General features: G+C 36.9%; 1 protein-coding gene across 7 annotated transcripts in view; it reads right to left on the bottom strand.

The window, feature by feature from the left end:
* GRM8 (glutamate metabotropic receptor 8) overlaps positions 1 to 15042 on the bottom strand; it is a 731467-nt gene that overhangs the window by 132133 nt on the left and 584292 nt on the right. For all 7 annotated transcript variants that reach the window (XM_049093381.1, XM_049093380.1, XM_025471533.3 and 4 more), the window contains exon 8: positions 10946 to 11082. In XM_049093381.1, the coding sequence (XP_048949338.1) occupies positions 10946 to 11082 (137 nt within the window). The remainder of the gene's footprint in view (positions 1 to 10945; positions 11083 to 15042) is intronic.

The following is a 15042-nucleotide window of genomic DNA, read 5'->3' as shown; positions in this document are numbered from 1 at the left end:
TAGCCATTTTTAGTAATTTTTACATTTTTATTAAAACAAAAGAACCTCTCCCATTTTCTATTTTAGTTTTCATAGGCTATAAGCAGTCGTGCTTCTTCAAGTAAATATCCCAAGTTGAAAATAATCACATAAGGCCTCTGATCAGTGAGGTTTACATGGTAGCATTATTCTATATAGATAAATGAATGAGGCCTTACACTTTTTAGAGTACATATTTTAGCTAAAAAACAATAAGTAAAAAGACAAGAAAACACATATAACGTAACTCTACTATCTGAAGTATCCAATTAGAAAATAAGAGATCTCAAAGAAACTCTAGTGAAAAGCTATATTTGGTTCCTAATTTTATAAACCTAGAAACTGAGGCCTCAAATATTAAGTCATAAAGCACAAATATATCTAAGGATTAGTGAGAGTTCAGGTTGAAAACCAGTCTCCTAACTTCCAGTGACGCTTTCCACATCATCACAGACCTTCCTAGGGTCTGTCCTTTAAGTCCTTCTGTACCCTGAACAACATGAAATGACATCTCTATCAAACATTTTATGGATATCATTTATAAAAATTGACTGGTTCTTTGACTTTATGGCTAGGGTCATTAGTTGCACAAGTTTAAAAAATTTAATTCACAGATCTTGAGCTCAAAGTATGTTCTTACTAGGAGATTCCCATAGTAATCTGTCCTTTTGGGTTCCCTTTAAACATTTCTACAAAGAGTTTCAATCAGTAGTCTCAAAGATCATACAGTGGTTTAATCTAAAAGTCATGTCTGATTTTTGGAATCTAGAACCATGGTCTGAATGCAGAAAAGATGCATATACCAACGGATCTGACAGCTATAAAGCAGTCAAATGAGGACTAATACAGCAAAGCCTACTGGTGTGTTAGAACAACTTAAGAAACAGAGCAGGGGCAACTTTGAGGAAGTCTTGGAAACTCAGTAAGAGTTTCATTTTAATACCACAGGCAGCAACTTTAGTATAGTATTGATAGAAGGAATGTAAAAAAGAAGCACAAGAAGAAAGAATACAGGTCTATTTTCAGAGACTATGATGTTCAAAGGAGCTAGACCTAGGTAGTACTACTTTTAAATAAGAACTTTTTCTTCTTAGGTGTATCTGCTGCAATTGTAGTAAGTACACCACATCCAAGGTGTCACTATGCCAGTTTTAAGTTTAAGGTACTACAGCAATAATGTTCTCTTTCTTATTTTCCAAAAGCATTCTATTTTAAAGGTTAACTGTAACTCTAAGACTGTCCGATAAAAATGAATTAGTTTGGTTCTGAGATAAGACATCACAGTCTTTCCTGTTTCTCTTTACATAAAACTCAACAAACGTCATAGTGGGTTTATACATATTATTTTGCTGGTGTCCTTCAAAGGGTGAATGGTTAAACAAACTTAGCACATATATACCATGGAATAATACTTAGCAACTAAAAGGAGCACACAACTTGGATAAATTTTGAAGGAATTATGTTGAGTGAAAAAAGCTAAACTCAAAGGATTATGTACCGTATGATTCCATTTACACAACATTCTTGAAATGACAAATTTGTAGAAATAGAGAACGCATTAGCTGTTGACAGATACTGGGAGAGGCATATGGGAAGGATGTGGATCTGGCAATAGAAGGGCAACATGGGAATCCTTGTGGTGATGGAAATGTTCTGTATTTTGACTATAGTGGTAGAAGCATGGACCAACACAGATTGGTCAGATTGCACAGAACTAAACACACTCGTACACACACACATACATCACATGAGTACAAGTAAAATTGGGGAGATTTGAACAAAATTGGTGGACTGTATAAATGTCACTGTCAAAAAAAAATGTCAATGTCCTGGCTGTGATATCACTCTATAGTTTTCAATATAATTGGGCAAAGAGGACATGAGATCTCTATTATTTGTTATAACTGCATGTGAATCTGCAATTATCTCAAAGTAAATTTAATTAAAAATTATTTTAGAACAAACACAAGCAAACAAGTAACGGTCAAATTTAGTATTTTTAAGTGTCCTTGCTATATCCCTCTGTCATTTATTTGTGGATTTATGCTTAACCCCCTGGAGATATATACTACTGCACATTTCTAGAACTTCATTGGAGATAAGGATCCATAACCTTAGTAAAATGCAATAGGGACTTTGGGGAGGATCCAGCTTCTGGCTCTATTTATCTTCCTTAAATAGTGGGACTTTTGAGGAAAGATGTCATGTTAAACTTCTGATTCAGTCAATAGACATGGTAACTTTATCCTTTTTAGTTTCATGCCCTTACCAGCAATTGATCTCTATAGCTGGGGGTGACATATTTTATTCTTATATAATACTTTGCAGTTTTCACTTGTAATTCTCTAGTATGCTGAAGATTTTAAATAACACTGATCTATCCATTGAGCTTTTTAAAAGTACCCTGGCATACAGGGTTCACATATATTTTAGTAAATCTACTATAAGAAAATGACCTTTTTTTTTTTACCAGTTATATCTCTATTTTACATTATCATTTTATGTTTATAACCTTATTTTAACCTTTCCTATTCTACTTATCATGTTAAAATTGTACTTACTTTACTCCTCCCAAGGTTAGAATAAGGATTAAAATATCACTTATAATTTTTTATTACCTTATTATCCCCATAAAAGTCTAGAATCACCATCTTTCTTTGCCCTTCTTTGGTGTTGATATAAAGAGGCACTTTGTATTTTATGTTATGTCCTTTTTGAGTTGCAATTTATTCTTTGATTTGCCTTTTCTAATTTGACCTCTATCATTTTTTTAGCTTTCATTTCCCTTGCTCTGTCACTGTCACAATTACTTATTAAAATAACTAATCAAGCCCTTGTGATGAATTTTTTTCATCAATAGTAACAGACTTTGTAATGCTCTACTTATATTTTCCCTGATATGCTACTAGATTCCTTGGATACTATTAGATTATTCTGGGAATCTGCCTTCAATGAGATTGAGATAACTGAATCCAGCATCTCAATTCTTAATGATATTAAGCCATATTTTATATGGCATAAATTTGTATTTCTTAAAATATCACATCAATGGCACATTGGAGGCACTTTATTTTTATATGGCATAATTTTGTATGTTCTTAAAATATCAGCATGATTCTTACTCAGCTGAACAGCCTAGATGAATCTATTGGTTGTAATTGCTAATGAGGAAATCAAACTTGACTACTAACTAAAATTTGTTAACTCTCTTTATTCTTTCTTCCTAATTTACTGGTTTGTTTGTTTATCCTGCTATGATAAATGAATCTGATTAAATCCTTTTAAATGTCTCATGGAACAAAGCTCAAATCAAGTAGATGAACAGATAAGGCAGAGATAATCTGTCAGACAGGCAGCAATGGGTATTGCTCCTTCAAGGTAAGCATCAGAAACCAGTAAGCAACTCAGAGGTCCCACAGGGTACAGGAAGTTCTGCAAATAAAAGCCAGTGGTAATAGTAACAGTTAAATCCTAAAGAATCTTATGTGGGTCTCATACATATACTCTCCTTGTTCCTGTGTGTAACTGAGTTTTCCATTGGTTTTTTATATGGCTTGATTAGATGGATCCTGAACTAGATTCTCCATACTGGCTTTTACATCCCTGTTCATCCTTGATTACTGTTATGGCTCCAAGCTCTACTTTTACCCCATGTGCTCCTAGGTTATACTTTATCTCCAGATTAGTATTTTAGGGTCAGCTCACTTTAATTGCCTTGAGACGATAACAGTACTTTTATTTTTTAGTTCATTAATTTATTCAGTGAATATTTAGTGAAACTCATATTGTGCTAATTGTTAAAGATTTACAGACAAGTAGAATAGATTCTTTGCCCTAAATAATCAATGCGTCTCTGAGAATGAATGGTAGGGGCCTTCTGAATGTCAGGCTTCTTCCATCTGGCCACCCTAATATTAGGGTCTTTCCAGCTTGTTTCCATGGGGATATCACAAATCAGATGGATCAAAACAGTTTCCGGTTCCCAGTCTCCAGACCAAGAGAGAATATGATTCTTTGTGAACACTAATCCTACTTTGCTAATAAGGATGTGTGTTTAAAATAGACAAGAATAAAGGAACATGGATGGATGCATTGTGGACTCATGAAAGAGACGTATCTTTGGATTCTTCTCCTGCTTAGTGCTACTAGTTCAGATATGACCCCTGGGACTAAATCTGAAATACCTACCTCCATATCATTACAGCACCCTGCACGGCAATGGTGCATTGGAGGCATTTTATTCTGAAATGGATGGATGGATGGATGCTTTTTCCATGGTCTATACACTCTTGCAACCATTTCTGGCCACTGAAATAACTGAAGATTCAATTTGAATCTCATCTATCAAGAAATTTTATTCAGTCCCCCTAGTTGGAAGTAATCATTACATCTTCTGAGTTCATAGTTTGTTCTTTAATCTGTACTTAATTATACTTTTATTGTAGTTATTCAAGTATATAATTGCCTTTAATGAATTGCAAAACTTTTTTTAAGATTTTTTAAATTTATTTATTTATTTATTTATTTATTTATTTATTTGAGCACACAAATTGAGGGGTGGTAGGGGCAGAGGGAAAGGGGGAAGCAGGCTCCCCACTAAGCAGGGAGCAGGACATGGGGCTTGATCCCAGGCCCAAGAATCATGACCTGAGCCAAAAGCAGATGCTTAACCAACTGAGCCACTCAGGCACCCTAAATTGAAAATTATTTGATATTTGGAAGTTTATATTATTGAACTTTGTACTCCTCAACAGTTTAGCATTCAGCTCAGCAGAGAGAAGTCACTGAATAAATAATCTGTGCGCAAGTCCACTTCCTAATCAATAATCCTGGATCATTGTTCCATGTTTAACTAGTATTTAGAAAATATCAGCATATTATTCATGACATTCAACAAATACTTATCAAGCACCTACCCTGAGCTAGCAAGAACATAGTTAAAATTTAATCACCTTGACATTTGCTCAACATGTCAAGAACATGAATTTACTAAATGCTTATTTTCTCATATACAGAGATAGATCTACTGACCCGAAAATGACCTTTTTTAAAAAAAATAAATTTACACCTAATAAACCAAAATATATTTTTCACAATTAGTCATCTTGTTATAAGGAAAGGAAGCAGAATAGTCTTTTTCAGAATTGATTATAAAGGCAGGAACTACAGTGGCATATCAAGTTCTGTCAGAATGTAGTAAAATATCAGAGAATTGACTTCATGCTCATGGTTTGTGGGGAAGGGAGAGCTTATAGATGCTTGCCTCACAGGGTGAACTATCTTTCATAAGTACTGACCATGATAAGAAAGAGCATTTCCAAATGTAGGCAACTTGGCAAATGGGGAAATCAAGGCAGAGAGAGAATGCATGACTTCTAAGAATCCAAACAAATAAAAGGTCAAGTCTCTCCTCAAACACTGTTCCAACTTCATTCAATCCATCCTTACTTCAAGACTATTTCAATAGCTTTCATTATAGAAAATCTGCTTCTCTATGCTATTAATGAGTCTAGTGGATTTGGTTAAAAGTTTTTGATGTTTGGCCAAAACAGCAATCCCATGAGGCAAATGAGGGCACTGAGGAATTCTCACTTTCTGCATTTGAAGCAAGCTGAGGAACCCCCAGTACAGTATATATCTGACTGACCATCTACAGGAAAAAAAAATATGTATATATAAATATATATATTCAATGAAAATATCTTTTTATAAATACTATATAACAAGGACATAGGAAAGACAGATTTCATTGGGTTAAACTCCACCAGAAATTTTGCCCAAGTTTCTGGTTGTCCCCAAAGCCTGTAGCCCAGTTTTTAATACCAAAATAAACATTTTGGGTGTGCTGCATAGGCACAGATAAGTTATTATGGCACATGTACCTCTTTTTAAGATTAATCCCCACCCCAAACAGCAAGATTAAGACAGAAAAGACTTTACATATGTGGAATTTTAGATTAAAATGACAGGTCCTCGGTAATAGGTTGGTTAGAGTGGCAAAACAAAATGAAACAAATTATCATTACCATCTTCATTTAACACCGAATATGTGGCAAGCAATGTTCTAGGATCTTTGTGTATGTGATTTCCTTTAACTATCTCATGAATTCTATGAAGTCGTCCTGACTGTTTCCATGCAGATGAAAGATCTGAGACTAAGACATAAAATGACATGCCTATGGCCATAAGACTCATCAATGGATGGATGGAATTCAAATATCTTTCTGACTTTGAGGTCTCATTCTTGACCATTATATTCTAATGTGTTCTGTCTTTATAATAAGCCTATTTATACAGATGAGAAAACTGAGGTTCAGGATTCAGTAACTGGTCAAGAGTTACTCTACTAAGGAGTGACCCACTCAAATTAAATCAGGGTCAATGAAGCCTCCAAATCACGCAATGGACACTGTGCCACTAATAATTGTGGTTAAGATACTCATATGAAGCCACTGTCCTTTACTAAGTTTATCTCAAAATTATTTACTTGAATAAAAAGAGAAGAAAATAAAATAAAACAGGCAAAACCATATGCCTCATTCCTACTGTAATCCAAAAAAACATAGCTCTGGTTGGAAGTATAAAAAAAGTGAGCCCTGCATTATTTTACGTACATCCAGTAACCTCCATATACCTCTTCCCTGTGGACTTACAGCAGCATATGGCTGTTCTTCTCGCAATTCAGGCTCGGCTGTTTACTCTGAACTTCTAGGTTACAATATGTTTTATAATAGCTAATAAGGACCACCGGCCCTCTTGAGAGACTCAGCCTAACAAAACGGAAAGACCTAATTGTTCAGATTCACTCTAAGGTAGACAATACACCCTTCATGCATGGACTGCGATGACTGAATAGAAAACCGAAATCAAACTAAGCAATTATACTAACTGATGGTAATCGCTAAATTAAGAACATATGTTAGTTCCATAATAAAGAAAAAGAAACAATAATATTGGGAACACTAAAGACAATGCTTTTGAGGAAATAAAACACCTCATAATTTTCCAGGAAAAAAAGAAAAAAAGACTTCCTCGTTTTAAAAATTCTTTTACTCCACTAAAGTATATTCAGGGCAAATTTGTCACACTCATATATGCTTAGTCGTATACTCTCTGTGTACAAAATTGTCCTATAGTTGAGTTCAGCCAGAAAAACTGGCTTTTTGAAAATATGCAGAATTCAATCCAGTAACAGACTGATATGATAAATGCTTACCATGGAGAGTGTAAAATCTGTTGTGAAATCTGGTTTAATAGGTTAAGAAGAGACGGAGTACATGGGGGAGAGTATCCTCCCCTGTCCCTCAGCACAACCCTCATCAGCAGCCAGATTAGGAACCTGTTTCTAGGCAGCTGCAGCAAAGCCGCGCACACACCTTGCTCAGGGTGCCTGGTACCTGTAGTACTAGCACTGTTGGTTGAGTGTGGCTCTATCCTGCTAGTCTGTGAGTGCCCTGAGAACCACATACTCAGTCTTGTCTCAAAACTTAGCACGGAGGGACCTCTGGGTGGCTCAGTGGTTGAGCTTCTGCCTTTGGCTCAGGGCATGATCCCGGGGTCCTGGGATTGAGTCCCACATCAGGCTCCCCTCAAGGAGCCTGCCTCTCCCTCTGCCAGTGTCTCTGCCTCTTTCTCTCTGTGTCTTTCATGAATGAATAAATAAAATCTTTAGAAAAAAAAAAGAACAGAATGAATTTATCCAATCCATTAAAAAAATAACTCCCTAGCCACAATAGCTAGCCATATGCTACCACACAAAAAGGACGTTTGTATTTATCTTACATAAAGGATACTTTTTAAGTGTAGATGGATTGGCTAAAGTATTAAAGATGGGCAAAAATAGTAGACAATGGAGACAAATAGCATTTTAATGAAGACCCCTCAGAACTTTCTAAAGCAAATCCAAGTGCCTCTTCAATAAGCAGTGCTCTACTCACTACAGTGATTTTTTTTTTTTTCACTACAGTGATTATTAGATCTCCCACTGGCCACATAGAATCATGAGATACTGGATTAATTATAGGTAATATTGATGGATTTCACGTGTGCCAAGCCCTGGACTAAATGCTTTATTGTATTCTTTCATTTAATTCTTATTGCAACCATATAAGATGTGTGCTACTAATATTTCCATTTTCCAGATGATAGAACCAAAGCAAAGCATTTGTTCCGTGCCTTGACTACTATCTAAACAGAACTTTAATAAATTGGTCACTTTCCAAGTACTCTGTACTCCTTCAAACAGGTCACCTTAAAACAGGTCACTGATCCAAGGAGAAACAATTTGTCCTGCTGAACTCCAGAAGTCAATCCTTGACGTATAATCTCTCCCCCCAGCCTAATTCACTTACTTTTCTGCTGAGAGATACATTCTCTCTGTTTCAGTAAAGCTGGCACTGCTATTTAGTTATAAATGGTCATTACATGCATGAGAAATAATTCTTACAAATTGTTTTAATATATTTTATGAACAATAACACAATAATAAACATAAAACTTTCATGCACTGTTAAATGTACATAAAAGAGCAACCTGAGATTCAATACGGAGTTCTATAATAAATATATCATGCACATACAGAGATATGTGTACTTGCATGTATAAATATTTTAGGTATCTTATATATATTATATATAAGATATTATATATTATATATAAGATATATATCTTATATATTAGTGCACATGTTTTTTTAACCATGAACTTTGTTATCATCCCTAATAATAAGAACATAATTAGCAGTTCGGCATTCATAAACATCAGATAAAAAGTAGCTTCCCTATTTTAACCCTTATCAAATTTTCTTTGCCACATCTAATTATTTTGTTTCACATAGGTCCACTTTCAAAAAGGCTTTTGCCAAAAATCTATTGATTTTCAGATTGGCATTAATAACCTATAGAATTATCAAAGCAATGCTATGATAAATGTTGCAGAACAATAGGAAGATCTCCTCAGGCTGCTACATGTAGTAAACTGTAGATATGTAATCTTATAAAGCACAATAGTAGTTGGAAATACAAGCTGTCTTTGTGCATTATTGAATGCAGAAGTGTGATAATTATCAGGAAGTCATTTCAGAGACAGTAGATCATCAATATCCCAGTTTTATTATTTCTCATCATCTGCTTCCTTTTTAAAAATTTTGGTGGTTGGTGCTGCATAAGCATACTACTATATTTGGAGATACAGAAAGTGAAAATGTATTAAAAATACCAAACCTATGTCTTTTGAGTGGGTTCAAACACAAGAAAGCACATGTGCATGTGTTATACACACACAGACAAGAATGATCTCCACCCTTCTGTATGTCGTCGTGAGCTTTTACCTACTGGCTAGGATAATGTATGGCTAGGAAATGAACTTGACTATTCATTTAGGAAATAAACTCAATTCTCATAGAGTTGTGATGGCTTTGAAAATCAAGAAGAGGAGGGAACCCTGGGTGGCGCAGCGGTTTGGCGCCTGCCTTTGGCCCAGGGCGCGATCCTGGAGACCCGGGATCGAATCCCACATCGGGCTCCCGGTGCATGGAGCCTGCTTCTCCCTCTGCCTGTGTCTCTGCCTCTCTCTCTCTCTGATGACTATCATAAATAAATTAAAAAAAAAAAAAAGAAGAGGAGAAATACTTAAATTATAGAAAAGAATGAAATACACATTAGAATCATACAACAGTAGATGAATATGTTTCTAGTTTATTTGAAGCATTTAAAAGCACCTTCCTGCTTACAGAGGAAACACTGCTATTACAGTGAGTGATTGATTCCTTGGCCCTTCACTTCCTATAAATAGTCCTATTTTACTGTTGTCGAAGATGTGTTCATGAATGAACTCCAATCCTTAGCTAAGACTCTACGGCACACTCCTTATTTCTCTATACTGGAAGAAGCCAGTGTGCACTGATACCCCGCCACAGGTTATGAAAAGGTGAAATAATTCCTTATTTAGGGATAAGCAGATGCTGTGCCAACCACCCTTATACCCTGTTCCCTTTCTGGGCCTCTCTTATCCCTCAAGTTCAGGATCAGCTTCCTGCTCCAGAGCCCCTTACCATTGGTGGGTGCCAGTACCACATAGCTCTCTGCAATGTCTCCACACTTTTCCTAAGAGAGCCTCTCTAGAGGGCTGCTGCCAGCCAGACACATTTGATGAAGCTCCTCCACCCTGCAGCCATCCTGCATGCCACCCCCACCAGGTCCTCATAAGACCTGGTAGGAGGAGACAAAGCCCTCTGTGTTGGTGACACCAGGGCAAGCAAATGCCCAGACACCTTTGGCATCACCCCCAGGGCCTGGGACTCCACTTAGGCTAGGCTTTCCAAGTTTTCTTGACATGGCCACTTCTAGGAACTGCAAAATCTGTGGGTCTTGGGCCTTGTTGACACCCCACGTGTGTGGGGACAGCAGGCAGCCTGAAAGGCTGTTAAATGATCTGAACATCACTTTTGGGTATATTAACCGTCTCTGGTATTGTGATTCAAAGAGTTAATGTAATATAAAGCATAATTCACTTTCATCAATCATAAGATCTCAACTTAGGATATGGCAAAGGTGAGATATGCTTATTTTTAAGCTTAAATTAGTCATTCATGGCACACTCTGTCATTCCTCCTCCACAACACACACACATGTATACACACAGAGTGTACCAACACTTAGCCAATGAGTCTTTCAGAAAAGGACAAAATTTCCCTAAATAGAGTACAGTCACTTAAAAGGAAATGAGGTCTTTCATTAAACCCCTCCAGATAGATTTCTTTATAGATATTTAAGATTTTCCATAACATTTTAAAGTTGAAGAAGGAATAAAATTATATATTTTCTAAAACTACAAGACAATTCTAAAAAATCTTGTTTTATAAACATAAAAATAAAGCGTCCCTTCTTGAGAACTACATACATTAAGGTAAATTTATATTGATACTTACTTTTAGATGAAGCTGATTGGTCCAGTGCCCGATGATTTTATATTCTGCACTTTTGTTGGTTATTTGATACTGAAAGATATCATAACGTCCAGGAGCATCTCCATTTTCATTAAAAGTGACAGGTGTCCCAGCACTACCTATAAATGTTTAGAAAACAATGTTAATAAAGTTTTAGTACGGTAGCCCACTGAGCTTATTTTTCTCTAAGAAAGAATAGATATAGATAAAAATATATTGCGTGTAGTAAGAGATATGAAGATTGCAATCCATACAAGGTCATTCTCGATAGCATAATAGCTTCTACAAGAAAAGAAATCCAGACATACATATAGGAAGAAGACATGCTTTATTATGCACATTAAAAAGTAAATGGTGAGTATCCAAGTTAGGCAATGTACATAACAGTTAAATAAATAGAAGTTGATAGGCTGAATATTCCATTCTGGCTACAGAGAGTGACAGTCAATAGAGATGAGTGTAAATGTCTTGAAGCATAATAAGAACTAAAAACAGCAACCAAAATCTGGCAGAACATCCTAGCCAAATTCCCTTGAGTTTTGCTTTATGGGACTTGAACTCCACTCTGAAGCAGTTCCCTATTCAAACTCTCTTCTCAGCCCCTGCTTCTGTCATCTCTGCCTGAGAGTGCAACAATGTAGACCACTGTTGGGAACCTCCCAGGGGGTGAGACAGTGATCACTGAGAAGTCCCAACTCTGCTCAGATCATAAAAGTTCCTCCAGGTCACTGGGGAGGGGCAGCAGGATGCAAGAAATGTAGCATTTTCTGAACTCTCATTTCTCTAAGAAACTTTCAACTTTTCTCTTTTCTCCTCATAGCTTCTGCTCACTTTTACTTGCCCTCTTATTAACTGTTCCAGAATGACAGGTTGTAAAGGTACAAGGGGATGGCTACTCCCATGCTTCCTTGTTCTGTGGGGCCCCGCTAAGGGAAGAGACCTTTCTGTTCTCCAAAAGCCCTTAGCTTCTCCCCGTTCTCCCACTTAGTCTTGCTGGATGACTTTGCTATCTCCACAAATTCACCTGACATCAATCCCTTTCTGTTGTGCCCATCTTCTCTCTGCAGGCCCCGTCCCCTGAATTTCTACAAGTAGAAATTTAAAATATCCTTTGTATGAATCTGGCCAACCCTGAAAAATGTAATTGAGTTGGCCTTTTGTCCGGAAAAAAATTTAAGTGACAAATGTCTCAATATAGCCATTGCTTGATTATGATCTACTCACAACACAGGTAAGAATATAAATATAAACAAATAAATCAATCTCTTAGATTTAGTTATTTCAGAAATTTTGAAGTACATTAATTTTTAAAAGCTTTTTAATTGATGAGCACTAGTGGAGAAATGGAAACAAACAATGTGGGGCTGTGAGGTAACTTATACTTGTTAGGTACTGCTCTCAGAGTCTATATACCTCCTTGAATATTTTCTGTTCAATAAGAAATCTGTTGGAAAAAGCTGTATTTTTATCACTAAGCATATTGAGCACTTCAACATGTTTTTGTAGGAAAAAAATGATATATCCAATGAAGGTTTTATTTGCAAATGTTTGGCTCTGTTGAACATTGTTCTGGGGAAGAGCATGGGCTTGGCCAAGATTCAGGGACTGAGTTTGATTTCTGGCTCTGCCAATTACCTGCATGATCTGGGCAAGTCACCCTCACTAAATCTGTTTTCTCAACTGTCAAGCATGCATAATATCTGCAACCTTCCTGGGCTATTCCAAGGGTTACATGAGATGATGTAGGTAAAGCACTTAATGCATGGCTGGCACATGATAGGTGTGCAATAAATGGAAGCCATCGTTGTTATTATCTGTTCCCTTGCCTACACTTCTGCTCCCATGATCTACATTATCTTATTTCCACAATGCAAAAAGCAACACAAGAATAATTCATTTGCCTTTATGAGAAAATATTCTAAATATTATAAGTGTAAGCCACTCTGTTTATTGTCATGTTTATTACTTTCCTTCTTCCCTCTTGCTACAAAATTGTATCCATTTTCTTTCTCATAATGACCTGCACTATTGGGCAAGCAGGAAAAAAATGAGAAAGCTAAAAATGAAATCATTTGATTTAGCAAACTTTGGCACCCTTAAAAGAATGAATATATAGGACTTAAGTCATTGACCAAAATGCCACAGGAAATAGCAACTTTCAATAGAATCTCAATTATTCATGCTCACCTTTTCCTTATCCAATTTATTTTATCAAATATTTATTACAATCAATAAATGGAACTTTATCTTTGGATTAGAATATTATAGTTTAATTATTTAGGGATCAGTCAGATTACTGGTACATGTATCAGTTAGCCTTTGTTCACTGGAGACTTGAGCTTCTGACTGTATTCTCCATCCCCATTCCTGTTATCATTCCTGGTGGCCTCATCATCCACCTGGATGACTCAACATCCTGGTCTCTGTGTTGGCTGACTTCCTCACTTCCCATTATCATCCCTCTCATGCATCTCACCACCCACCATGATCACACTCAAAAAGCTGTCCTTTTCAGGAACTACATCATCTCCCATATTTTACTCTCTGATTATCACCCTCCACCCTCACTGCAACAATTCTATGATCCCCTAAATCTACTGACTCATTCATTGCCCTCAGTTGGTCTTTATACTTCACCTACATGATAGTTTGTTTACCTTCCTGTTCTTGCACTGGTTCTATGCTCTTCTTCCAACCAACTTTATTTCTCTGCCAGATCACAATCCGTGTTTGAACTCAATTGTATATCTCCTTTGCCTATATTCAAGCAGCTGAATGTTGTTTGAGATAATCCTAAAGCTTTAATATCTGGAAGGGCCAGGCCTAGACTGAGGCAGGTGAGGTAACTCAGGCATGACTGGGAGAGTGGGTGCCTCCCTACATTCTGCACATTAGGCTCCTCACTCAGTTAGTTCATCTGTCCCAACATTCTGTCTGGTCTTACTTTAAATTCATGACCTCCGATTTCAGGGGTGTGTTCAACATTGCTCTGGAATCTTCCACACTTTCCCAACTAGTCTACCTCCCTGCTCTGGATGACTATTTCAGGCCTCACATATCCAATACCTTCCTGCCAACCCCCCATCACTTCAGCTTGTCTCATCCTTTCTCACTGAGAAAAAGCAGCAAGAGACAAACCTCCCTCATCTCTCCACCACAAGCCCTGCAAGCTCCCTACATGTGCACTCATATTAATCTCTTCCCTCCTGATGAGGCGCACATCCACACTCATCCTTCCGGGTTCAGGCATACTCCTCCCCTGGTGCAAGGACCCCCATGCCCTCACTCACTTCCCAGGCACCTTCAGGTTCTTTTTTTCTTTTTTTTTAAGATTTTATTTATTTATTTATTTATTTATGAGAGAGAGAGAGAGAGAGAGAGAGACGCAGGCAGACGGAGAAGTAGGCTCCATGCAGGGAGCACGATGTGGGACTCTATCCCAGGTCTCCAGGATCCTTGGGCCCAAGGCGGGGCTAAACCACTGACCCATCTGGGCTGCTCCAGGTTCTCAGTTCTCTTTTCCTCCTTGGACATCAACAATTTTTAGACTGTCCATATTATTCCCTTCAGTTGACATATGAGTTCTAATAGCTCTCATCTTAAAAAAAAAAAAAGAAAAGGCAAGCAAACAAATCCCATTACTGACTCTATTGCCTCATTTATCCACTCTCCTGTTTTACTAACGACTTTTTAAGTGAGCTGTCCACACGCTCTCTATTGTCTTATTTCCCCCTAACTCTTCATACTGTTTTAATTTGAAATTTAACCTCATATCTCCACCAAAGAGTTTCAAATGTATACATCTAGCCCTGAATGCAGACTTGTCCAACTACTTGTACCTCCATTTGGTTGTTTGATAATCATCTTAAACTTAATGCATCTAGATATGACATTTGATTCTTTTCCAAATATGTTCTTCGTAGTCTTCCCTTTTTAGTAGTCAGCTAACAACAGTCCATTCACTCAATCAAGTCAAAACTAAGTTAAAACCCCATATCTAACTGTAAAATGGGAAAAAATGAATGTAAGCTCTGGGCTTTAATTAATAACAATGTGACATTATTGGTTTATTAATTGTA

Source organism: Canis lupus, chromosome 14 (assembly GCF_003254725.2).
Source record: "Canis lupus dingo isolate Sandy chromosome 14, ASM325472v2, whole genome shotgun sequence".
NCBI lineage: Eukaryota > Metazoa > Chordata > Mammalia > Carnivora > Canidae > Canis > Canis lupus.
This window is presented reverse-complemented; position numbering and strand designations above follow the sequence as displayed.